Below are 22,882 nucleotides of genomic sequence, written 5' to 3' on the forward strand. Positions count from 1 at the left end.
ACTGCTCCTGCCGGAGCTGCGGCGCTTTCTGGGCAAGGGCTTCTATTTTGGGCAGAATGTTTTCACTTGGCCTATATTAAGCACATTCATTTCGCAGTCACAAGGCAGCGCAGAGCGGTGCGGGAGCCGCTTCTCCTCCGGCGGCAGCTCCGCAGCCTGGCAGCTCCCCCGACCCCAGCGGTGCTGGCACAGCCCAGCCCAGCCCAGCCCGCTCCTCTCCGGGCGCTGCCCGATCCAATCCCGTTCCCATCCCTCCGTCCCCACAGCGCTGAGCCGCTCTGTATCTTCCCGGCTGGAATTCCTGCGTTAAGCACGGCCCGCTCCCGGCTCCCGGAGACGGGAAAAGCCGCCGGGAATTGCCGCAACACCGACACGCGACCTCAGCTCGGAGGGAAAGCGTTGAGAAACCCTCAGGTGTGACCTCTGCCAACCTCGCCGCGCTCCCCGGGGATGCTGTGTGGGCGCAGGGATGCGGATGGAAGCATTTCCACCTTTTCCCTCCCACTCTCCTGGGCACCGCGGCCTTGGAAAGGAGATTAATCTCTGCCCCGTGCCTCGTGGACGCTCTTAATTGTGATTACAGCCCTTCAGGGATGACAGCAAAAAAATAAACAAACACCTCTTCCAGGTGCCACGGCCCGGCTGGATGAGGCTCGTGGGAAAGCCCTGGGGCAGCGGGATAATGAGGAGCCGCGATGAGGAAGGAGCATCCTCTGCTCTGACTCAGCTCGGGCTCAGCCTGCTCCCACGAGCTGGGACGGACTGCGAGGGTCCCGCTGCCCACCCTGCTGCTCCCCCGTGCCAGCTGGGCACCGGGACCCGCGTGGAATCCCGGCCGGCTGGGCTATAACAGCAGTGCTCCACACTCAGCCTCCACGAGGCTCTGCCCTTCAGCCCCTGGTTTGTTTTCTCCCTCTTCCCGAGGCTCTCCGCAGCCTGGGATGAAGGGGAAGCACAACAGGCTTGACGCTTCCCTAAATCCTCCAGGGAGATCCTGGAGGTGGAACAGTTAAATTGGTTCAAATCCCCCATGTTGATGCATTTACGCCAGATTAACCTTTTCATCAATAGGCTCCCAAATCACTCCGAACTGGCTTAACCCTTCCCTGGATGGGTTTAACTGGTTTGCAGGAGGGGCTGGTAGAGCTTTAACGAGCTCAAAGCCGTGGCGCTTTCCTGGGAAGCCCTGAGCCCACTCATGATCCCCCAAAACCAGTCTGGGGGCTGGAAGGAGGTGAGGGCACTTCCCATATTTGGGGGGAACCCTTCAGCGTGAGCATCTTTTCCAGAACACCTTCCAACTTCTCCCCTGCCCAGGTGGGTTTTTTTTTTGCAGCCCCGTGGCTCTGAAGGGGACCCCAAAATCTCCCCTATGTACAGTTCCTCACAGTGGCAGGGTCGCAGAGCCGCTGCCTTTACACCCCCAAAAACCCCTGAGGTGCAAAGCACAGAAAACAGCCTGGGGTCCCCAGCACGGCCAGCCAGGCCCCCCTTTTCCACCGACCAGTGCCCCTCTTTGCATTACCAGTATCCCCAGTCCCAGGGCAGGGCTGAGCCTGCGCCCGGCCGGCTCTGGCAGAGTCCCAGGGCTGAGCCTGGAGCCAGCGAGGGCCGAGATCCCCCCAGGGTGATCATTTGGGAGCAGTTTGGGCGAAATTAGGACCATTTGCAGATGCTCCAAGACGCGGCTGCAAACCCACCCTTGCTCCGGGCGGGGAACGTTTCCCTTGCTCTGTGACCCAGCAAAACCAGACGCTTTTTAGTACCTCCCACCAAATTAGGCGGAAAATCCCCCCGAGTTCCTTCCCTAATGCAGGGAGTGAGGCCAAAACACCCCGGAGGTGCGAGAGAGGCCGGCGGCACCCCGGGGTGCAGGCGAGCGCTGCGCTGGCCCCGTGTGTGCCGGGCTGCACGTTCCTGCTCTTATCAAATCCATCGGGATCAGCTCCAGCGGCTGCCAGCGCTCTGCAGCGAGGGGAGCAGCCCGAGAGGAGCGCGTTCAAGGGGCTCCTCCCGCTCCATAATCCCATTATCCCGTGGCGCTGCCCGTAATGCCATCGCCTCCCTCCTTTCCCACGGAGTCACCGCTCGGTCCCACTGAGTCACGCCCGTGCCTCCTTTCCGTGGCCCGTGGCCATTTCCCCGGTGCCTCGGTTCCCATTGACTCACCCATCCCATTCAGAGCTCACCGTCTCTTTTTTCCAGTTCCCATCCCGGGCATTTCTGGTCACTCGGACTCGCCTGGGATCTGCCTTCCTTCCCTGAATCCCTGAGGAGCATCCCAGAGCGGGCAGCTCCTAAAATCACCTTCCAACCTGTGCAGAAGTGCTATCCCCAGGCCTCGAGGCTGCAGGGAGCTTCCTTTTCCAGGAGCAAAGGATTCTCCCCATTTTTCACCCTGCCTGGCATCTTCTGCTGTGTTGGGTTTTTTTGTTTGTTTGTTTGTTTGTTTCCCCTCACAGATCATGAGAAAATTAAAAGCTTTGCAGAATTTAGATGCAATCAGTGCCTCAAACATATTCTTTCACACTTCCATCCCTTCCTCCATCGTGGAACCATCCCATGGGTCGTTTTCTCCAGCTGTAGTAGAGGAAACATTTAGGAACGAGTCTGAAAGATTTGGGAACTGCATGGAAATGGGAATTATTTTTTTTTTGGGGGGGTGATCAGGGAGACGCGTGCCGGCGCACCCAGAGCCGGCCCGAGTGGAAAATTCCTGTCGGTTGAGCTGGGATTGCGGTCCAACAGGTTTTTAGTCCCAGCCCCTTGAGTTGTGTCAGTGCAAAAACTCATCCCTAGGGCATTTGTTTGGATCACATGGGCGAGCGTATAAAAATGGGTGCTGCGTGTCCGGGCTAACTTGCCCCTGGAAAGAGAAGGCGGCTGCTGGAGCGGAGGGAAGAGCCGCGGGACGGAGCGGAGCCGCTGCGCTCAGGTAACCGCGCCCGCAGCGAATCGTGCCCCACTTCCACGGGCCCACGGAGAGGCTCAGGGATTCTCCGCCGGCAATTCGTGGGGGAATGCAGGGCTCCTGAGAGTTGGGCAATGGGGGAATTGTGCGGGGGAAGGGCTGGGTCCTGTCCTAGGAACAGCTCCGAGCGCCCCCGAGGCTTTTCCCGGTGCCCGGGGGGATGCAGCCCCTGCGGGGCGGGGAGCGGGCGGCGTTCGCAGCTCCTCCTTCTCTCACCACCCCTTGGAGCTGTCGAGAATTGGGGTGCGGGGCCTGTGGGGTGCCTCGGTGGCCCTCAGGGCAGGGAAGAGGCTGCTCAGGCAGAGCCACGTGCGAGGAGACGCCGAGATGTGCGGGCAGAGAGTTTTCCAGCAGGGAATTTGGCCCCGCTTTCCCCCGGGAAGGGGAATTAAAACCGCGGATAAAGCCGGCGGCGCTCCCCGTGCGCTGCTCGCTGCTTCGGTCACGGCTGTCGGTGGCTCCTGGCCAGTCACCAGCATGGCCAGGAAGCCACTCAGGGCTGCTGGTGCCTCCTGGCCAGTCCCAGGAAGCCACTCAGAGCTGTTAGTGGCACCTGGACAGTCACCAGCATGGCCATGAAACCACTCAAGGCTTCTGGTGGCTCCTGGCAGACCATCAGCATGGTCATGAAGCCACTCAGGGCTGCTGGTGGCACCTGGCCATCACCAGCATGGCCAGGAAGCCACTTGGGGCTTCTGGTAGCACCTGACAGACCATCAGCATGGTCATGAAGCCACTCAGGGCTGCTGGTGGCTCCTGGCCATCACCAGCATGGTCAGGAAGCCACTCAGGGTTGTTGGTGGCTCCTGGCCATCACCAGCATGGTCAGGAAGCCACTCAGGGCTGCTGGTGGCTCCTGGCCAGTTATCAGCATGGTCAGGAAGCCACTCAGGGCTTCTGGTGGCTCCTGGCCATCACCAGCATGGCCAGGAAGTCACTCAGGGCTTCTGGTAGCACCTGACAGACCATCAGCATGGCCAGGAAGCCACTCAGGGCTGCTGGTGGCTCCTGGCCAGTTATCAGCATGGCCAGGAAGCCACTCAGGGCTGCTGGTGGCTCCTGGCCAGTTATCAGCATGGTCAGGAAGCCACTCAGGGCTGTTGGTGGCTCCTGGCCATCACCAGCATGGTCAGGAAGTCACTCAGGGTTTCTGGTGGCTCCTGGCCATCACCAGCATGGTCAGGAAGCCACTCAGGGTTTCTGGTGGCTCCTGGCCATCACCAGCATGGCCAGGAAGCCACTCAGGGTTTCTGGTGGCTTCTGGCCATCACCAGCATGGTCAGGAAGCCACTCAGGGCTTCTGGTGGCTCCTGGCAGACCATCAGCATGGCCAGGAAGCCACTCAGGGCTGCTGGTGGCTCCTGGCCATCACCAGCATGGCCGTGAAGCCACTCAGGGCTGCTGGTGGCACCTGGACAGTCACCAGCATGGCCATGAAACCACTCAAGGCTTCTGGTGGCTCCTGGCAGACCATCAGCATGGCCGTGAAGCCACTCAGGGCTTCTGGTGGCACCTGGCCATCACCAGCATGGCCAGGAAGCCACTCAGGGCTGCTGGTGGCTCCTGGCCAGTTATCAGCATGGCCAGGAAGCCACTCAGGGCTGCTGGTGGCTCCTGGCCAGTTATCAGCATGGTCAGGAAGCCACTCAGGGCTGCTGGTGGCACCTGGCCATCACCAGCATGGTCAGGAAGCCACTCAGGGCTTCTGGTGGCTCCTGGCCATCACCAGCATGGTCAGGAAGCCACTCAGGGCTGTTGGTGGCTCCTGGCCATCACCAGCATGGCCAGGAAGTCACTCAGGGTTTCTGGTGGCTCCTGGCAGACCATCAGCATGGCCAGGAAGCCACTCAGGGCTGCTGGTGGCTCCTGGCAGACCATCAGCACAGCCACGCAGCCACCTGGGTCACCTCTCTGCCTGTGTGCCCTGCACTGCTGCCGCTTCCCTCGCCCTTGGGGTAGGAATTGCCTCTGGGAACCCTGGAGCTGCTTCACAACCAGGGCTGGGCTGATGAAAGAGGGAGATCCTCCTGCCCCGGGGCTCCTGCCTGCTCCCAGTGCTGTCACCTCCATTCTCTCTTTCCCTGCTGTTCCCTCCTCCCTCTCCCCGCTGGGATCTCCAGAAGTTTTCTCCCCACTCAGCTTCTCCTTCTCTGCTCTCCATCCCTACTTGGAGACAGTTGCTTGGAGACAGACTCCTGGCTCTTTAATGTTTTAATCCCTTTTATTTTTTAATGGGGGAATAGCGGGTGCCACCACAGTGGTTGGGAGCAGCTGAGGGAGGAGAGTTCAGGGAAGGTCTGACACCAGAGGGAAAGGTCGAAACCAATCAAACCCAGCATTTTCTCCTTATCAGGAAATATCCAACACTCCATGCCCAGAAAAAAGTCCCAGGAGGGTCCCATTTTCTCCTTTCTCGCCCCAGGCCCCCACCCAGGTGCGGCATGAGATTGAATTCCTAGGCTGGGGGTGGCTTGGAGGGTTATTTTCCTTTTCTGACGAAGAGCCCAGGCTGGTTGGCAACATTATCCACCTATTTTCTGCACTGCTCTCTGTAGCAAGAGAAACCAGGAGAAAAAGGGAAACAGAGAAGCCACAGGATGCGCCGTTATAAGAGGAACTTTCCCCAAAATAGAAGCTTTTCACAGTTTTTTCACGAGGCGTCAGCAGCTCTTAATGCTGTATGAAACTGTGAATCCTGCCTGGAGCAGCCTGCCAGTGCAGCTGCAGCCTTTCCCTGGGTGTGGGGCCGGCCGTGCCCCCCAAAACCTGCCTGGGGTGTCGGGAACAAGCAGCTGGAAGCACAGCCTCGGCTGTGATCCCATCCCAGCAGCTCCTTCTGCACCCCTCGGGGTGGTAAATACAACATATCCCAGCTGGAGGGTGCAGGAATCCTGCACGGATGGATCGAGACCTTGAATTTCGCCCTGACCTGGTTTTTTTAGCTGCAAAAGATCCGTCTGGAGAGCCCCAAATGTTCATGAGCTCAGCGCTGGGGCGAAGGGATCTGGGCTCGTGCAAGGAGCTGCGTTTTACAGGAGCACACGGCTCCTTCTGGGTTTAAATATTTATAAGCTGAGTGATGAGTCCCTGGAGTGCTGCGGCCCTATCGATGGCAGGGTGAGCTGGCACCTGCGCCCTGGCAGGTGGCTGATTCCAGGGCTGGGACGTGGCATCCAGCTGGATTTCTGCACGCAGGGAATTTGCAGAGCTCCCCCAAACTCCTGGCTCTCCTGCTGCTTTTGCAGGGCAGGGCATGGGAGGTGCAAAATTGTTCTTTTTTTTTTTGCTTGTTTTAGACCTTTCCTTCTGTTTCCCAGGCTCTGCTCCCCACCGCTGTGGTGGCACATCCCAGTGTGTCATTTTGCCCCCACTGTTCCCCCATCAAGGTTGGGTTTTGCAATTTTGGCAAAGTTCTGGTTGAAGATTTCTCCCGGCTCCAGTTGGATACTGGGCCTGTAAATGCCATTTTTTTGGAGCTGCCACCTCCCTCCCTGGCTGCTGATGGGCCTGGGGTGCCCATGGGGTGCTTGGAGCAGCTGCTTTGAGCAAGAAGACTTCTTGTAGCCTCATCCAGGAAGCAAAACCGCAGCATTTGGGATTTTAGAGAAGCAAAACCAGAGGGGGGACCCTTGCTGCTCTTCATGGTGAATCCATGGATGGAGCCAGCACCGTGCTGGGTGCCTGGAACCCACTCCCCGCCCGCAGCCAGCACTCTGCTGGCTTTGCCAGGAGCAAATCCCAGGCTGGACTCTGCTCCTGACGTTTGCAGGATGCAGCAGGGAAGGAGGGACAGCCCCTTGCCCTGCCTCGCTCCGGAGCCTTGGCCAAAGCCACCATGCCAGGGGGGACTCCTGGTGGCCACCCCAGGAGCCAGGCACCGCCCAGGGAGCTCAGATCCACGGGAAGGCTCTGAGCCCGAGGGTGAGGTGCTTGGAGAGGGCGTGAGAGCTGGGAGAGCCTCGCCGGGGCCGAGGGGAGGTTGTCCCTGTGGCACCTCGGAGCAGGGGACAGGTCTGTGCGTGTGTTCCATGGACTGATCCGTTTCGGCTGATCCGTAGGGTGGCATGAGGAGGGCAGAGCTGGCAGCGAGATACGGGGACAATGGGGAGACAAGGGACAGCTCTGTCCCCACACCAGGACGCTGCTTGGGCAGCCCAGAACTCGCCTTCCCAACACCTTTGTGTCCCCAGGGTTGGGGGGTGACACCGGGTGGGCAGGGGGTGGCTTTAGGATGCGAGTCCGTGTTCGGGGTGATCTCACAGATCCCTGCGCCCTCTCCTTGCAGAGCCTGCCAAGAGAAAGCGATGGAAAGCCCGGGGAAGGGCAGCCCCGCCGGGAAGATGACAGCCATGGCTCACAGCCTGTAAGTATCTCCTGCCGCCTCCTCCCGCCCCTGCTCCTGGCACTCTTCCACCGGCCACTTTCTCCAGGGACTTTGCTCTTTGCTCCCATCCCACCCACGCCACAGCAACGCCTCCGTTCCCCGTGGATGAGGTAGAAAACAGCAGAGGAAGGCAAAGGCAGGGGCCCAGGGGCTTTGGGAATGTGTAGTCCAGGGCCGCCCGGGGTTTTTGGGGTGTCTCTCTCTCCTAAATCTGCTTTTTCCAGTGACAGATGCATGGCCCTGGTCTGTGCCAGGCTTTCAGCCCCTTGCAAGGTGAACGATGCTGGATTTGGGGGGCAGGGTGGGGGCAGAGCCAGGAAAGCTGTAGTGTTTGCAGAACATCCAAGGAGCATAAGGAAAATGGGTTTGGGTTTGGATTGCTCCATCCTGTCCCCAGTGAGGCTGGGCAGGCTCCTGGCAGCACCTGGGAAAGGTAGAAATGCCCAGGCTTTAAACTGGAGAGTCAAAAAAATTTTACTGGGGCTGGAGCAATGTCTGCTCGTATCTTGGATCTCCTGAGGGCTTCTTCATTCCTGGCTGGGGAGTGGGAGATGGAGGGAGGAGGATGCTGTGGGGTGAACAGAGGGCTTGGTGTGACCCCCAGAGCTCAGCCTGCGGTGTGGAGTCAGGATCACGGAGCTGGACAGACAGAATTCCTTGGGGACAGGTTTAAAACTGGAGAGATGGGAGCGGGAAGCAAAACGCCTTTTAATCACAGCCCAGCCGGAGATCGCGGTGCTGAGGGAAGGGGGATGGCACTGGGCAGCTGCGCCAGGGGCAGCCGTGCCATGCTGTGCTGTTCTGTGCCGTGCCAAGCTTTGCCACAGCGTGGGCTCGCTGGGGAACAGTCAGATGAGACTTGTGTTCCTCCTCCCTCGGAGGAGAGGGGCTGCGAGCAGCACCCACGCTCCACAGCCGCTCCCGACCCCTCTCCCCTGGCCCGTGCCCACCTGGGTGCCTCCATCGTCCGCTCTCTCCTGCCGGGAAACCTTTTCTCCCGGGAAGGAGGCCCGAGAGAGCTCCGCTCCGCCTGCGGGTGACAATCGTGCTTTTGTTTTGCCTGGCTGCGAAAGGGGCAGGCGGGAATTTGGCTGCCCAGAAAGCTGCCGGGAACCCTTTTCTGCCACAATTAAGCACCTGCTACAAGAGAGCAAATAAGCCAAATCATGCGGCTGGCAAACAAGCTCTACGTGTTCCTTCCCCGTGACCCACTCCAAGAAGCAGAAAAGCTCCAGGCTCTGCGGCTCGGCTGCTCGCAGCTCCCGGGGCAGCGATTTCGCAGCTCCCGGGGCAGAAATTCCGCAGCTCCCGGGGCAGAAATTCCGCAGCTCCGGGGGCTCCGCAGCTCCGGGGCTCCGCAGCTCCGGGGGCTCCGCAGCTTCGCAGCTCCGGGGCTCCGCAGCTCCCGGGCCAGCGGCTCCGCAGCTCCCGGGGCTCCGCAGCTCCCGGGGCAGCGATTCCGCAGCTCCGGGGCTCCGCAGCTCCGGGGCTCCGCAGCTCCGGGGCAGCGATTCCGCAGCTCCCGGGGCTCCGCAGCTCCGGGGCTCCGCAGCTCCGGGGCTCCGCAGCTCCGGGGCTCCGCAGCTCCGGGGGCAGCGATTCCGCAGCTCCGGGGCTCCGCAGCTCCCGGGCCAGCGGCTCCGCAGCTCCGGGGGCTCCGCAGCTCCGGGGCTCCGCAGCTCCCGGGGCTCCGCAGCTCCGGGGCTCCGGGGCTCCGCAGCTCCCGGGGCTCCGCAGCTCCGGGGCTCCGCAGCTCCGCAGCTCCCGGGGCTCCGCAGCTCCGCCGCCGCCTCCTCCCGGTCCCGGCGTGGCCACCGAGGCAGCGCCGGGAGCTGCCTCTTTGCCGGCTCAAAACCCAAAAGGGCTTTCCCCTCCCCAAATTAGCGGCTCCATCTCCTTCTGCTATGGAGAGACAGATCCCCGTGCTGCGAGTTCGGTGAGGCGGGGGCCGGCGGCGGGGCTGGGCGGGCTGTGCCTGGGTTTTGCATCAGTGGCAGCCCCGGCACGGGCCTGCTCCGAGCCGGACGGCGTCAGGCCGAGCAGGGGGCCGAGCTTAGCGCGGCTCCGAGGCGGGGACGGGCAGGGAAGGCGGCTGGAAGCCTCGGGAAGGGATGGCGAGCATCACATGATGCGGATGTCGGGGGTCAGAGCAGCGCGGCCGGCGGCGCCTTCCCGGCAGCCGCGCTGCAAAAGATGACTCGGAGGTTTTTTGTGTTTTTTTTTTTTTTTTTTGGTGCCCTGAAGGTTCAGATTTTGGGGAGGAGAGGGCTGCAATAAGGCATGTAGAGAAGGGTAAAAGGGCAGGATCGCAGCGTGTGGCCTGTGCTTGGAGGGCACGGAGGGATGGAGCAGGTTCGCTCCTCACCACGAGAAGCCCTGTGAGGGTTTGGGGGTGCTCCGGGGAGGATGTGGGGCTTGTGAGGGGTCTCCTCCACCAGCAGCACCACACATGGCCCAGCTGGGAGCTGGCAGCTCTCTGAAATTTGGGGAGAGGGAAAGATCTCAGAGGGATGCAGGAGAGGGTGCACCCCTTCCCCAGGTCAGGACTGGGGGGCACGGGCAGGGGGGATCGGATGCAGAGGAAGGATGGAGGTGATATTTAGGGGGGATGAGGGTGTCATCCCCCCTATGGATGTCACAGAGGATGGAGGGCAGGGTAGGGCTCTCATGCAGATGGAGGATTGGGATCCATGGAGTGCAGGATTGGGGGCCAGGACGGAGCTCCCTGTATGGGAGGGTTTTAGGGCCAGGATGGTGTCGCATGGAAGGCAGCATTGGGGAGGCCCAGCAGAGTCCCCAGCAGGGGAGAATTAGCGACACGATGGGGGCCCGAAGGCAGAATTGTGGGGGCAAGACTGAACCCCCTGCAAGGCAAGGTGAGACGACATGACTGGGTCTCAAGGCGGATTTAGGGGGACATGACAAAGCCCCTGCGAGGGAGGTTTAGGGGCAGGATTGGGGGTCCCACGGCAGGACTCGGAGCCACAACGGGGGACACGCCGAGGGTCCCCCCGCGCGGCAGGACGCGCGGACCCCCCGCTCCCCCCCGAGTCGCGGAGCCAATGCGCGGCAGCGGAGGGTGGGGGGGCGGCCCGGGGCGGGGCTCGGCGGGCTCCGCTTGTTTTTTGTGAATGGAAGGCGGGGCGGCCGCGACTGCAGCGCGCAGGGCGGCGCGCTCCGCTGGGCGCAGCGGGCCGCGGATGCGGAGATCGCGGAGCCGCCATGGGCCGCCCCGGCCCTGAGCCGCGCAGCGCGGCCCTGCGCAGCCCCGCGCAGCCCCGCCGCGCCACGAGCGCCGTGGCCATGTCCGGAGGGGCGAGCCCGGCCCCGGCCCCTGGGAGCCGCCGCTTCGTCTGTGTTGGTGTAAGTACCGGGAGACCCCCCCGCGCTTCCGCCCCGCGTCCCGCTCCGCCTCCGCGCATCCTGCCCCGCCGCCGGACGCGGGGACGGCGAGGCCCCTTCGCCGTGCCCCGCACCCCCGGGCCGGGTGGCTTGAGCCGCCCCGAGCCCCCTCGCCACGCCTCGCGCCGGTTCCCGGTGTTCTCCGGTCCCCTCGCCGTGTCCCGCACCCACCCGCTCGCGGGGCTTCCCGTCCGCCTCGCCGTGCCAGCACCCCCGGGCAGGGTGCTGCGAGCACCCCAAGCTCCTCGCCGTGCCCCGCACCCCCGGTTCAGGGTGCTGCGAGCACCCCAAGCTCCTCGCCGTGCCCCGCACCCCCGGTTCAGGGTGCTGCGAGCACCCCAAGCTCCTCGCCGTGCCCGCACCCCCGGGCAGGGTGCTGCAAGCACCCCAAGCTCCTCACCGTGCCCGCACCCCCGGTTCAGGGTGCTGCGAGCACCCCAAGCTCACCGTGCCCCGCACCCCCGGTTCAGGGTGCTGCGAGCACCCCAAGCTCCTCACCGTGCCCGCACCCCCGGTTCAGGGTGCTGCGAGCACCCCAAGCTCACCGTGCCCCGCACCCCCGGTTCAGGGTGCTGCCAGCACCCCAAGCTCCTCGCCCTGCCCTGCACCCCCGAGCCGGGTGCTGCGAGCACCCCAAGCTCACCGTGCCCCGCACCCCCGAGCTGGGTGCTGCGAGCACCCCAAGCTCCTCGCCGTGCCCCGCACCCCCGGTTCAGGGTGCTGCGAGCACCCCAAGCTCCTCGCCGTGCCCCGCACCCCTGGGCAGGGTGCTGCGAGCACCCCAAGCTCCTTGCCCTGCCCCACACCCCCGGTTCAGGGTGCTGCGAGCACCCCAAGCTCCTCGCCGTGCCCGCACCCCTGGGCAGGGTGCTGTGAGCACCCCAAGCTCCTCGCCGTGCCCCACACCCCCGGTTCAGGGTGCTGCGAGCACCCCAAGCTCACCGTGCCCTGCACCCCCGGGCAGGGTGCTGCGAGCACCCCAAGCTCCTCGCCGTGCCCCGCACCCCTGGGCAGGGTGCTGCGAGCACCCCAAGCTCCTTGCCCTGCCCCACACCCCCGGTTCAGGGTGCTGCGAGCACCCCAAGCTCCTCGCCGTGCCCGCACCCCTGGGCAGGGTGCTGTGAGCACCCCAAGCTCCTCGCCGTGCCCGCACCCCCGGGCAGGGTGCTGCGAGCTCTCCTGAGACTCCCTGCGGTGCCCCACATCCCTGGCCTAGGTCCTCCCCAGTCTCCTTGCGATGTCCTGCAGCCTCAACCTTCTGGAGAAGCCCCGCACGCCTGGCCTGGGTCCTCCCCGCCCTTCCTCTCCATGCCCTGCACCCCGTCGCCGTGCTTCCTGCCCCTTTTGCAATGCCCCACAGCCCCGGTTCGGGTGCTCGGAACATCCCTGAGCCCCCTTGTGATGCCCGCACCCTCTGCCATGCCCCGCACCCCCGATCCGGATGCTCCGAGCACCCCCGACACCCCTCGCAATTCCCTGCACCCCCGATCCGCCTGCTCGCCGCTCCCTCCCCAACCTCCTGCACCCTGCCTCAGTGCTCCCTGAGCCCTCTGCCATGCCTGCACCCCAATCCCGGTGCCCCCCGAGCCTCTGCCATGCCTGCACCCCAATCCCGGTGCCCCCTGAGCCCTCTGCCATGCCCGCACCCCAATCCCGGTGCTCCCCGAGCCCTCTGCGATGCCCTACACCCCAATCCCGGTGCTCCCCGAGCCCTCTGCCATGCCCGCACCCTGCCTCAGTGCCCCCCAAGCCCTCTGCCATGCCCTCACCCTGACTCAGTGCTCCCCGAGCCCTCTGCCATGCCTGCACCCCAATCCCGGTGCCCCCTGAGCCCTCTGCCATGCCCCCACCCTGCCTCAGTGCTCCCCGAGCCCTCTGCCATGCCCTCACCCCAATCCCGGTGCCCCCCGAGCCCTCTGCCATGCCCTCACCCTGACTCAGTGCCCCCCGAGCCCTCTGCCATGCCCCCACCCCAATCCCGGTGCCCCCCGAGCCTCTGCCATGCCCTCACCCCGGTCCCGGTGCCCCCTGCCCGCCGCATCCCCCGGCCGTGCTGCAGCCCCGCTCGGGGCCCGTTTCTCCCGCACCGCCTCCCGCCGCGGCCTCCCCGGCCCCGTTCCTCCCGCACCCCGTTATTTCTGGCCATCGCCGCCGTTTCGGGGCGGCTTCGCCCCGGTTTGGGGGTTCTCCTCCCCTGGCGAAGTGCGGGATGGAGGATTGGGAGCCTGGGAGTTGCTAAGCGACAGCTCCCGGGGTGATGGTGCAGTTGCCGTGGCAACCGCGGGCTGGGAGGCTGGAAGGAGCAATTTTGGGGTTCTCCGTGGTGGGGTTGTGGGTGTGAATTGGGTGCCCGTGGTTTGGCTGGGGGGCTGCTGGCTGGAGCAGCCCTGCTCCTCTGGGAAGAGCTTTTCCTTCGGGGGGAACTCCAATCTCTCAGCATCTCGGGTTATTTTTACTCTCCGGTGGGTTTTGGAGCTGTTCCCAGGAGAGAAGTGATGGTGGGGAAGGTGAGGAGAGGGCTTGAAAAGGTTCAGCCCCTCCTGGGGTGGTGTCAGGGGTGAGAGGCTGTGACCCCCCCGCTGCCCTGTGGGGCTAACAGAGCTCCCCAGTGATGTTCTGCTTTACTGAGAACCTAATTTTTGTCCCTGCTGCTGTCCCCCTCTCCCCCTCCTCACGGCAGGCACTGATCCCACAAGGATTTAGCCCTTAATTCCCATGAGGCACCAGACTTTCCCGGCTGGCTTGGCTGGGGGTGGGCTGAGCTCCCCACAAGGGACAAACATCCCAAGTGCCACCTGCAGTTGTCATTCCTGTGCCATCCCCCTCCATCCCAATGGAGCACAGCTGAGCCCAAAAATAACCACAGCAAAGCTCCCCAAGCACTCACACCCCCCAGCTCGGAGATCTCCTGGTCCTACCGAGCCGAGCTGATCCTGGGGAGGAGCAGGGGACACGGGATGGCAGCAGAGGGGGACAGAAATGGATTTTGAGGGGCTCATGGGGAAGGAGCCCACCTGCCCTGCTGCTGCTCCTGGTTTCCAAAGCCCTTTGGGACGAATTCCCCGCATCCCAAAGGATGGAGGGGGTGTGGAATGCGGCGACAACTACTCAGAGAAGTTTTGTCTCTGAAGTGAGCAGGATTTGTGCCACCTGCCTTTGCCTCCAGCTGCCCACGGGGACCCAGGTGTGCCCAGGGAGGCTGCGCACGGAGGGAGCTGCTAACATTGGCAAGTCCTTGCCAGGCTGCTGGTTTGGGGAGCTGTGGTCCCACGTGCAGGGCTCCGTTGCCATCGTTACCGGGTATTTTCGCTCACTGCGCTGGTGGTTTATTATAGCAGCTCGGGAGGCCGCTGCCAGGAGGGAGCGACGAGGGGGAAGAGATCCGTGGCCTTGGGAAGTTCAGAGAAATTGGGATGTGGGGCTTTTGTCCTCCTTGCCATCCCAAGAGGGAAGAGATCTGTGGGCTTGGGAAATTCAGAGAAATTGGGATGTGGAGGTTTTGTCCTCCTTTCCATCCCAAGAGGGAAGAGATCTGTGGGCTTGGGAAGTTCAGAGAAATTGGGATGTGGGGGTTTTTTGTCCTTTTTGCTATCCCTCAATCCCCTCAGTGCTTTTTCCCCTGGCAAGCACATAAACCCTCGGGTTCATGCTGTGATGAGTTAATTCTGATTTAGGCTTTGAGCATGGAATGGGTGACACACCTGGGCACACCTGGATGCTGCTCATCAGCTTTGCAGCACCCACAGCACCAACATCTCTCTCAGGAGTGTTGGGGTCACACCTGCTCCTTGGAGCTCTCCCAGTCCCTCTGGGGAACCTAAGGAGTTTCTTCTTGCTGCTCTTAGCTTTGAGAAAATGTCCCGTTGGGAATGGGGTGGGAAAAGGGGGCCAGGACAGTGTCCTCTGCCAGGCAGCAGAGCCTGGCAGTGCCTGCGTGTGCATCGGTCAGGCGGCTCTGGAAGCTTCTCTTGCAAATGCTGGGGATGGAGAAAAGGAAGAGGAGGAAGGCAGAGGGGAGAAAAAAAAAAAGCCTCATCTCACATGAACAAGCATGAGCCGGAGAGCCAGGAGAGGGAGGAGGGCACAATCCAACGCAGGCCATGTGTCTGACGTGGCACAGCAGCCACACTGCCACCAGAACATGAAATTTTAAAGGGGACTGGCGGGCACAGCGAGCTGGGAAGGGCTGAACAGCTGCTGCAGAGCTTCCCCGGGCTGCCAGGGAGTGTCAGCATCCTCCTGCTCTGTGCCCCTGTGGTGCCCTGGTGACACCCCCTGGCTGGTCCTGGCTGTGTTTGCCGAGCCCTCCTTCCCCTCGCAGGTCCCAATTAATGGATTCTGACATGGATTATGAGAGGCCAAACGTAGAAACCATCAAGTGCGTCGTGGTCGGGGACAACGCGGTGGGCAAGACCCGGCTCATCTGTGCCCGTGCCTGCAACGCCACCCTGACCCAGTACCAGCTCCTCGCCACCCACGTGCCCACGGTGTGGGCCATCGACCAGTACCGCGTCTGCCAGGAGGTGAGTGTCGGAATCTGAGGTGTTGATGATTCCCAGAGTGTAGAAAGTCTCTGTCTGTCAGCCCTGTTGTCAAAGAAAAAGCCAAAATTCGTCTGTGCTGGTTCCAAGGTTGTTTATTCTGTTTATCTCTCACATGTTCTGCTGCCCTGCCCAGCTCTGTCCTGCAGGGCAGCGTGTGGGGCTCTGCCCTCAGTGGGATGTGACAAACATTAAATACCAGAAACTCCCTGGGCTGCATTTACAAGAACGTGCCAATATCTGTCACCTACGTTGGACAGTGTGTCCCCAGCCTGAACCAACAGAAAAATGCCAACACCACAGTGAGACATGGAGGGCATGAAGAAGGAGAAAAAGGACAAGGCACACCCAATTTCCTCCATCTTGTCCCCTTTGGACCCCTCATCTAGAATCCTAAAATTTTACTTTTGCACTCCTGCCACACTTAATTGTTACTTATATCAAACCCTCAGAGCTGGTAATTCATCCTGTGAGATTGAAAACTCTTTTCCATGGGCAGAGATCACAGCCAGTGTCTCTGGGGCTCTGTCCAGGGGGTTCCTGAGCCCTGCCAGGGTCCCAGGGCAGCCAGAGGGAAGCTCTGGATTCCCACAGTGAGGGCTGCCGAGGCTGCTGCGGGGGCTCATGGACACCCTGTGGTGGACACCCCGAGGAGGTGGAGCCGCGTCCTGCCCCGCTGCTGTTGTTGTGAGGCTCAGGGACTGAGGAGCTGGGTGGTTTCTGTTCCCACAGGTGCTGGAGCGCTCCCGGGATGTGGTAGACGATGTCAGCGTGTCCTTGCGCCTCTGGGACACCTTTGGTGACCACCACAAGGACAGGCGCTTTGCCTACGGCAGGTAGGGAGAGGCAGAGCCCGGGCGCTCCCCTGGGCAGGGAGGGAGTCCCCAAACCTCACCTCAAGCCCTCCCTTGTCCCCTCCCAGGTCCGACGTTGTGGTTTTGTGCTTCTCCATCGCCAACCCCAACTCCCTGCACCATGTGAAGACCATGTGGTACCCGGAGATCAAGCACTTCTGCCCCCGCGCCCCCGTCATCCTGGTGGGCTGCCAGCTCGACCTGCGCTACGCCGACCTGGAGGCCGTCAACCGGGCGCGGCGACCCTTGGCCAGGTGGGACCCTCGTGCCCTGGAGATGTCCCTGCCTGCCCTCCTTCTCTCCAGAAGCCTCCTCTTTAATTATCTCCCGTCTCTTTCAGGCCAATTAAGCCTAACGAGATCCTTCCCCCAGAGAAGGGCAGGGAGGTCGCCAAGGAGCTGGGGATCCCTTATTACGAGACGAGCGTGGTGGCCCAGTTCGGCGTCAAGGACGTCTTTGACAACGCCATCCGTGCCGCCCTCATCTCCCGCCGCCACCTGCAGTTCTGGAAGTCCCACCTGCGCAACGTGCAGCGGCCCCTGCTCCAAGCCCCCTTCCTGCCCCCCAAGCCCCCTCCTCCCATCATCATCGTCCCAGACCCCCCTTCCAACAACGAGGAGCGTCCAGCCCACCTTCTGGAGGACCCCCTGTGCGCGGACGTCATCCTGGTGCTGCAAGAGAAGATCAAAATCTACGCACACAAGATCTACCTCTCCACCTCCTCCTCCAAGTTTTACGACCTGTTCCTCATGGACCTGAGCGAGGAGGACCAACAGGGCACGGCGGGGCACGGCGTCGGCGTGGCCGTCACGGCGGCCGCCGAGCGGATGCTGCACCAGGAGGAGAGGCACCACGGGCGGGATTTCCTCCTGAGGGCCGCCAGCTTCGACATCTGCGAGAGCGCCGAGGAGGCCGGACCCGGCCAGCGCAAACCGTGCCTTAGAGCCTCCACCAGTGACGGGATCCTGCGGGGCAACCGCTACGAGAACGGCGAGCGCGGGCTGCGGCGGGGCCGGAACCTCTCCTCGTGGAGCCGGGCCTTCACCAGCATCCAGGAGGAGATGGCCGAGGACCCGCTGACCTACAAGTCCAAGCTGATGGTGGTGGTGAAGATGGACGCGTCCATCCAGCCGGGTCCTTTCCGGGCCGTGCTGAAGTACCTGTACACGGGCGAGCTGGACGAGAACGAGCGGGACCTCATGCACATCGCTCACATCGCCGAGCTGCTGGAGGTGTTCGACCTGCGCATGATGGTGGCCAACATCCTCAACAACGAGGCGTTCATGAACCAGGAGATCACCAAAGCCTTCCACGTCCGGAGGACAAACCGGGTGAAGGAATGCCTGGCCAAGGGGACTTTCTCGGGTACGGCTCCGGGAGCGGCAGCCTGGTCCTTTGTGGGGGCTCACAGGGTGGGTGGGGGCTCGGAGCTCCTGGCTTTGCTGTGTGTGAGGGGGTGGCCATGCCTCCCCCAGGGTTTTTGGTCACACTTTGCTATTTTGGGGATTTTTGTCGCTTTTCTCCCTGAGAAAGTGAGCGTGAAGCCCTTGCGCAGGGTTTCCTGCTGCCCAGCTGGCCCAGCAGCTCTGTTTATTTATGGAAGAGTTGCAAAGGCGACTTCCTTCTCTCCCAGACTGGATTTTCACAGGGGTCATCCTGATTTATGAGGAGCAAGTGCCCTTAGTAGGATTTCCCCAGCTTTCCAGCCAGCACCACGAGCCACCAGCACGAGGTGACGTCCCAGGGGGACGTGAGTGTCCCAGCCTCCCAGCGGCTGGATTTGTTTCATGGAGATGGATCCTAATATGGTCAGGCAGGCCCTGTCAGGGACAGATGTGTGGTGGCCCTTGCACACCCCTGGGAGAAGCTGTGGGGAGCAGGGCAGGAGATCCCCACCTCCCTCCCAGCTCTCCAAGGACTCAAATTTAGGTGTGACATTTATTTCTCAGGTTTTCCCCTTGGAAAACACCTTGGAATTTCCAAGGGGAAAACCCCTTGGAACAGGCAGAGCCCTGCTGAGGCTCTTCCCCGAGCTCCTCTGAGCTGGCAGGAAATGCTGGATAAAAATGAGGTATTTCACGGGGAAAATACAGGATATGGCAGGCTCCGTGCCCTTCCCTCTGGTGAAGGCGAGGGGGTTCGTGGCTGAGCCCCAGGTGACAGGGCTGTGCTTGTCCCCAGATGTCACCTTCGTGCTGGATGACGGTGCTATCAGTGCCCACAAGCCCCTGCTCATCTCCAGCTGCGACTGGATGGCCGCGATGTTCGGCGGCCCCTTCGTGGAGAGCTCCACCAACGAGGTGAGGATGTTCAAATGATCGCGGGATGTGGTTTCATGCAGGTGATTTTATTGAGAGCGAGCTCTGGGAATCAGGTACAGACCCAAATCTGACAATTCAACACGGCTTTCGAGCTTAATGTATTTTTATATTCTATCCTTCTATAACTTACATATTAATTGTTAAATTTACATTGTTTAGGAGCACACATCATCACAGGATATGATTCCATACAGGTGCTTTTATTGAGAGCTCTGGGAATCAGGGGTGCAGACCCAAATCTGACTCCGACACGGCTTTCGTGCTGAACGTATTTTATATTCTATCCTTCTGTAACTTACATATTAATTATTAAACTTACATTGTTCTATTGTATATATAACTTATATATTAATTATTAAATTTACATTGTTTAGGAATACACATCATCACAGGACATGATTCCATGCAGGTGCTTTTATTGAGAGCTCTGGGAATCGGGGGTGCAGACCCAAATCTGACTCCGACACAGCTTTCGTGCTGAATGTATTTTTATATTCTATCCCTCTATAACTTATATATTAATTTTTAAATTTAAATTGTTTAGGAACACACATCATCATGGGATATGATAATCTGCAGGTGCTTTTATTGAGAGCTCTGGGAATTGGGGGTACAGACCCAAATCTGATTCCCACATGGCTTTTGAGCTGAACGTATTTTATATTCTATCTTTCTATAACTTACATATTATTTATTAAACATACATTGTTCTATTGTATATATAACATATATTAATTATTAAATTTACATTGTTTAGGAATACACATCATCACAGGATATGATTCCATACAAGTGCTTTTATTGAGAGCTCTGGGAATCAGGGGTGCAGACCCAAATCTGACTCCAACACAGCTTTTGAGCTGAACGTATTTTACGTACATATTAATTATTAAACTTATATTGTTCTGTTGTATACATTGACATGAGTTTCTCGTGATCTTTCTGACCACAGTTTCTCATGACTATTCTTACCTTTAAACAGTAATTATATTCCATTACTAATCATCCCATCTAACAATTATATCATTTATCATATCCCAGCTACACAGGTGCAATTCTAGCGAGGTACACGGCCTTCATGTACCTAGGCTATTACTAAGCTTAATTTTCCTTTTCACCTCAAACCCCCATGATTTTAAAACCCTTTTGCTATCAAGGAGAGCTCCTGGGCGGGTGGCACAGCTGGCCAGGAGGTGACAAGGTGTGTGTCTGGCAGGTGGCACTTCCTCACACCAGCAAGAGCTGCATGCGGGCGGTGCTGGAGTACCTGTACACGGGGCAGTTCAGCTCCAGCCCCGACCTGGACGACATGAAGCTCATCATCCTCGCCAACCGCCTCTGCCTGCCGCACCTGGTGGCCCTGACAGGTGAGTCCCGGTGGCTGCAGCGGGGCAGGGTGACCCTCACCCCGTCCCCGCCGCCCCCCGACCCCGCCGTGTCCCCCTGTGCAGAGCAGTACACGGTCACCGGCCTGATGGAGGCGGCGCAGATGATGGTGGACATCGACGGCGACGTGCTGGTGTTCCTGGAGCTGGCTCAGGTAGGACAGGGACCTGTGCTGGCAGGGCTGGGGGTGCTGCAGGTGACACCCTGAGGGGGCTGAGGGGGCTGGGGGTGCTGCAGGTGACACCCAGAGGGGGCTGAGGGGGCTGGGGGTGACACCCAGAGGGGGCTGATGGGGCTGGGGGTGCTCCAGGTGACACCCAGAGGGGGCTGAGGGGGCTGGGGGTGCTGCAGGTGACACCCAGAGGGATCTGGCAGGGCTGGGGGTGCTCCAGGTGACACCCAGAGGGGTCTGGCAGGGCATTTGACACCCAGAGGGGTCTGATGGGGCTGGGGGTGACACCCAGAGGGATCTGGCAGGGCTGGGGGTGCTCCAGGTGACACCCAGAGGGGTCTGGCAGGGCTGGGGGTGACACCCAGAGGGGTCTGATGGGGCTGGGGGTGACACCCAGAGGGATCTGGCAGGGCTGGGGGTGCTCCAGGTGACACCCAGAGGGGTCTGGCAGGGCATTTGACACCCAGAGGGGTCTGATGTGGCTGGGGGTGACACCCAGAGGGGTCTGGCAGGGCTGGGGGTGCTCCAGGTGACACCCAGAGGGGTCTGGCAGGGCTGGGGGTGCTGCAGGTGACGCCCAGAGGGGTCTGATGGGGCTGAGGGTGACACCCAGAGGGGTCTGGCAGGGCAGTTGACACCCAGAGGGGACTGGCAGCTCCAGGAGCTGGACAACCAGGTCTGGCCTTGGATGTCCCTGGAGAAATGAGGGAATCCCTGGTGCCGGCCCGTTCCTGGTGGCCCTGAGCTGGCGTCCCATCCTTTTTCCCAGTTCCACTGCGCCTACCAGCTCGCCGACTGGTGCCTGCACCACATCTGCACCAACTACAACAACGTCTGCCGCAAGTTCCCCCGCGACATGAAGGCCATGTCGGGAGGTGAGTGGCAGCCGGGGGGCTGTGGCAGGGGGGTCCCCGCGGTCCTGGCACCCCCCTCACCCCCTTCTGTGCCCGCAGAGAACCAGGAGTACTTCGAGAAGCACCGCTGGCCGCCGGTGTGGTACCTGAAGGAGGAGGATCACTACCAGCGGGCGAAGAAGGAGCGGGAGAAGGAAGACTACCTCCACCTGAAACGGCAGCCCAAGAGGCGCTGGCTCTTCTGGAACGCCTCCTCCTCCCCTTCTTCCTCTCCTTCATCGTCGGCAGCCACAGCCTCCTCTTCCTCCTCCTCCTCCTCCTCCTCGGCTGTGGTTTGAAAGCCCGGTCCTTGCCCTGGCTCCAGCGTCCCGGCGAGGAGGAGGATGAGGATGAGGAGGAGGAGGAAGGGTGGATGCCCTGCCCAGCGCCAGGCTGGGGGGGCACCGGCCCCGCAGCAGAGGCGGGGGCCGCGGTCGCCCGGGAGGGGCTCGGCAGGACTGGCAGAGCCCCGAGCAGCAGGAGAAACTCTCGCCTTCCCAGGGGCACGAGGGCTGTGCTGCGGCTGCACCGCGGGGTTTCCGTTGGAAATTGGTTTTGGTTTTTCGGAACGTCGTCAGCACGAGGAGGAAGGCGATGGCGAAGAAGAAGAAAAAACGCGTCCTGCTTCCAACTTTGATTAGGAACCAGAAGCTCTTAGGGTGTGGTTTGGGTGTCTGATGGCATCTCACCACCTGGAGCCACTGTGGGGGTCCTGCCACCCCCTTGGACTCACAGCAGGGTCAGGCACAGGGCAGGGGACCCTGGTCCCCAAATGCCTCCAGGCACTGCAGGATTTCCCCTACAAGTGGGGTCTGTCCTAATTCAGGGCACAGAGAGGATCGGAGTCCTCTCCTCCCTGTTCTTAACTCTTCAGTTTTGTTTAGACAGAAACTTAAAGCAAAAAAAAAAGAAACCAAAACCCAAACCCAAACCCAGTCCTTCAATCTGCCACACGAGAAACCAACCCCGAGCCCTTGGCTTGGGATTTTAGCCTGGAAGGCTCCATTGTAATAAATGGTATTTTAAAAGCCCGGCGTGCTTCCTGTGTGTGTGGGAGGAGCAGCTGGGCAGGCACATCCTTGTGCCAGGCTCGGGGTGATGCCCTGACCCCCTTCCAGCGCTCCTGGGACGGGCAGGGACAGCGACCCAAACCCTGGTACAACACCAGCGGTGGCTTTTCCATCGGACTAACCCTGCCTGTCCCACCTGTGTCCCTGCAGGGCTGCCAGGCAGGGCAGGAGGCACCCAAACCTCCTCACCCTGCCCGGCTGGGATGGGGAAAGCTCCTTGGAGCCCGTCCCTGCACAGGAGCACCCAGGGAGGCTCCCGGTGGCATCCCCTCCTCCCAGCCGGCCTCGTGGAGCACCTTGGAGCCTCCCGTTCTGCACGCCCACCCTCAGCCTCGGATGCAGGAGCGAGCGGTGGCTCCTCACCCTCGGTGTTGTGTCCCTTGGCAGCCCCAGCGAGCAGGTAGGAGCACGACTTTCTCTCCTTTTCGCACAGTCTGGGCACTCACCGCTGCTTCCCCGAGCCCTGTTCGCCTTCCCCGAGCCAGGACCCGAGCCCTGCATGTGCCTGGCTCTGCAGGAGCCCCTGCCCAGGTCTGCGTGCTCAGGGGGCACAGGGGGATGTGCCCACCAGAGACCCCTGGGCACCAACCCTCCGGGCAGGGCAACAGCAGCTCCTGCTTTTCACCCCAGCCCCACGCTCTTGGAGCAGCTGCCAGGGGCGTTTTTGGGGGCTGAGCAGAGCCCTTTCCTCACTAAGCACTGCATGGATTTGCAACACAGCTACTGCAAAGCAACACACAGAGCCCTGGCTGCGTGGAGCCCGAGCCCCCCGGGGCAGCGCTGCCGCTGCCACCCCCGGCACCAGGGGCAGGGGTCTGGTGTAGGGTAGATAAAGGCCAGGATGGGTGCTGAGAGCTTTTCCTGGCAGAAAGGGCCCTTGGGGGCTGG

General features: G+C 61.3%; 1 protein-coding gene and 1 long non-coding RNA gene across 7 annotated transcripts; one reads left to right on the forward strand and one right to left on the reverse strand.

Annotated features, from left to right (window-relative positions):
* The first annotated feature begins 2,785 nt into the window (after positions 1–2,785).
* On the forward strand, positions 2,786–21,955 carry RHOBTB2 (Rho related BTB domain containing 2). Of its 6 annotated transcripts, none has more exons than XM_085559198.1 (11): positions 2,786–2,935; positions 7,257–7,334; positions 15,079–15,280; positions 16,031–16,134; positions 16,221–16,406; positions 16,493–17,517; positions 18,334–18,452; positions 19,690–19,840; positions 19,925–20,013; positions 20,801–20,906; positions 20,985–21,955. In XM_085559198.1, the coding sequence occupies exons 2-11, from the start codon at positions 7,276–7,278 to the stop codon at positions 21,221–21,223; spliced, it is 2,280 nt and encodes a 759-aa protein (XP_085415324.1). In that variant the 5' UTR covers positions 2,786–2,935; positions 7,257–7,275; the 3' UTR covers positions 21,224–21,955. The 6 variants fall into 6 exon arrangements, with proteins under 6 accessions (XP_085415324.1, XP_085415321.1, XP_085415320.1 ...); XM_085559195.1 differs by lacking the exon at positions 2,786–2,935 and adding an exon at positions 6,850–6,982; XM_085559194.1 differs by lacking the exon at positions 2,786–2,935 and having other exon boundaries at positions 6,870–7,334.
* Positions 8,045–8,783, reverse strand: LOC110480333 (uncharacterized). The gene is made up of 2 exons (XR_014949852.1): positions 8,493–8,783; positions 8,045–8,385 (listed from the first exon to the last, which is right to left on the reverse strand). It is a non-coding gene; the product is annotated as an uncharacterized LOC110480333 (long non-coding RNA).
* Positions 21,956–22,882: the final 927 nt, after the last annotated feature.

Source organism: Lonchura striata, chromosome 22, assembly GCF_050655825.1.
Source record: "Lonchura striata isolate lonStrDom1 chromosome 22, ASM5065582v1, whole genome shotgun sequence".
Taxonomy (NCBI): Eukaryota; Metazoa; Chordata; class Aves; order Passeriformes; family Estrildidae; genus Lonchura; species Lonchura striata.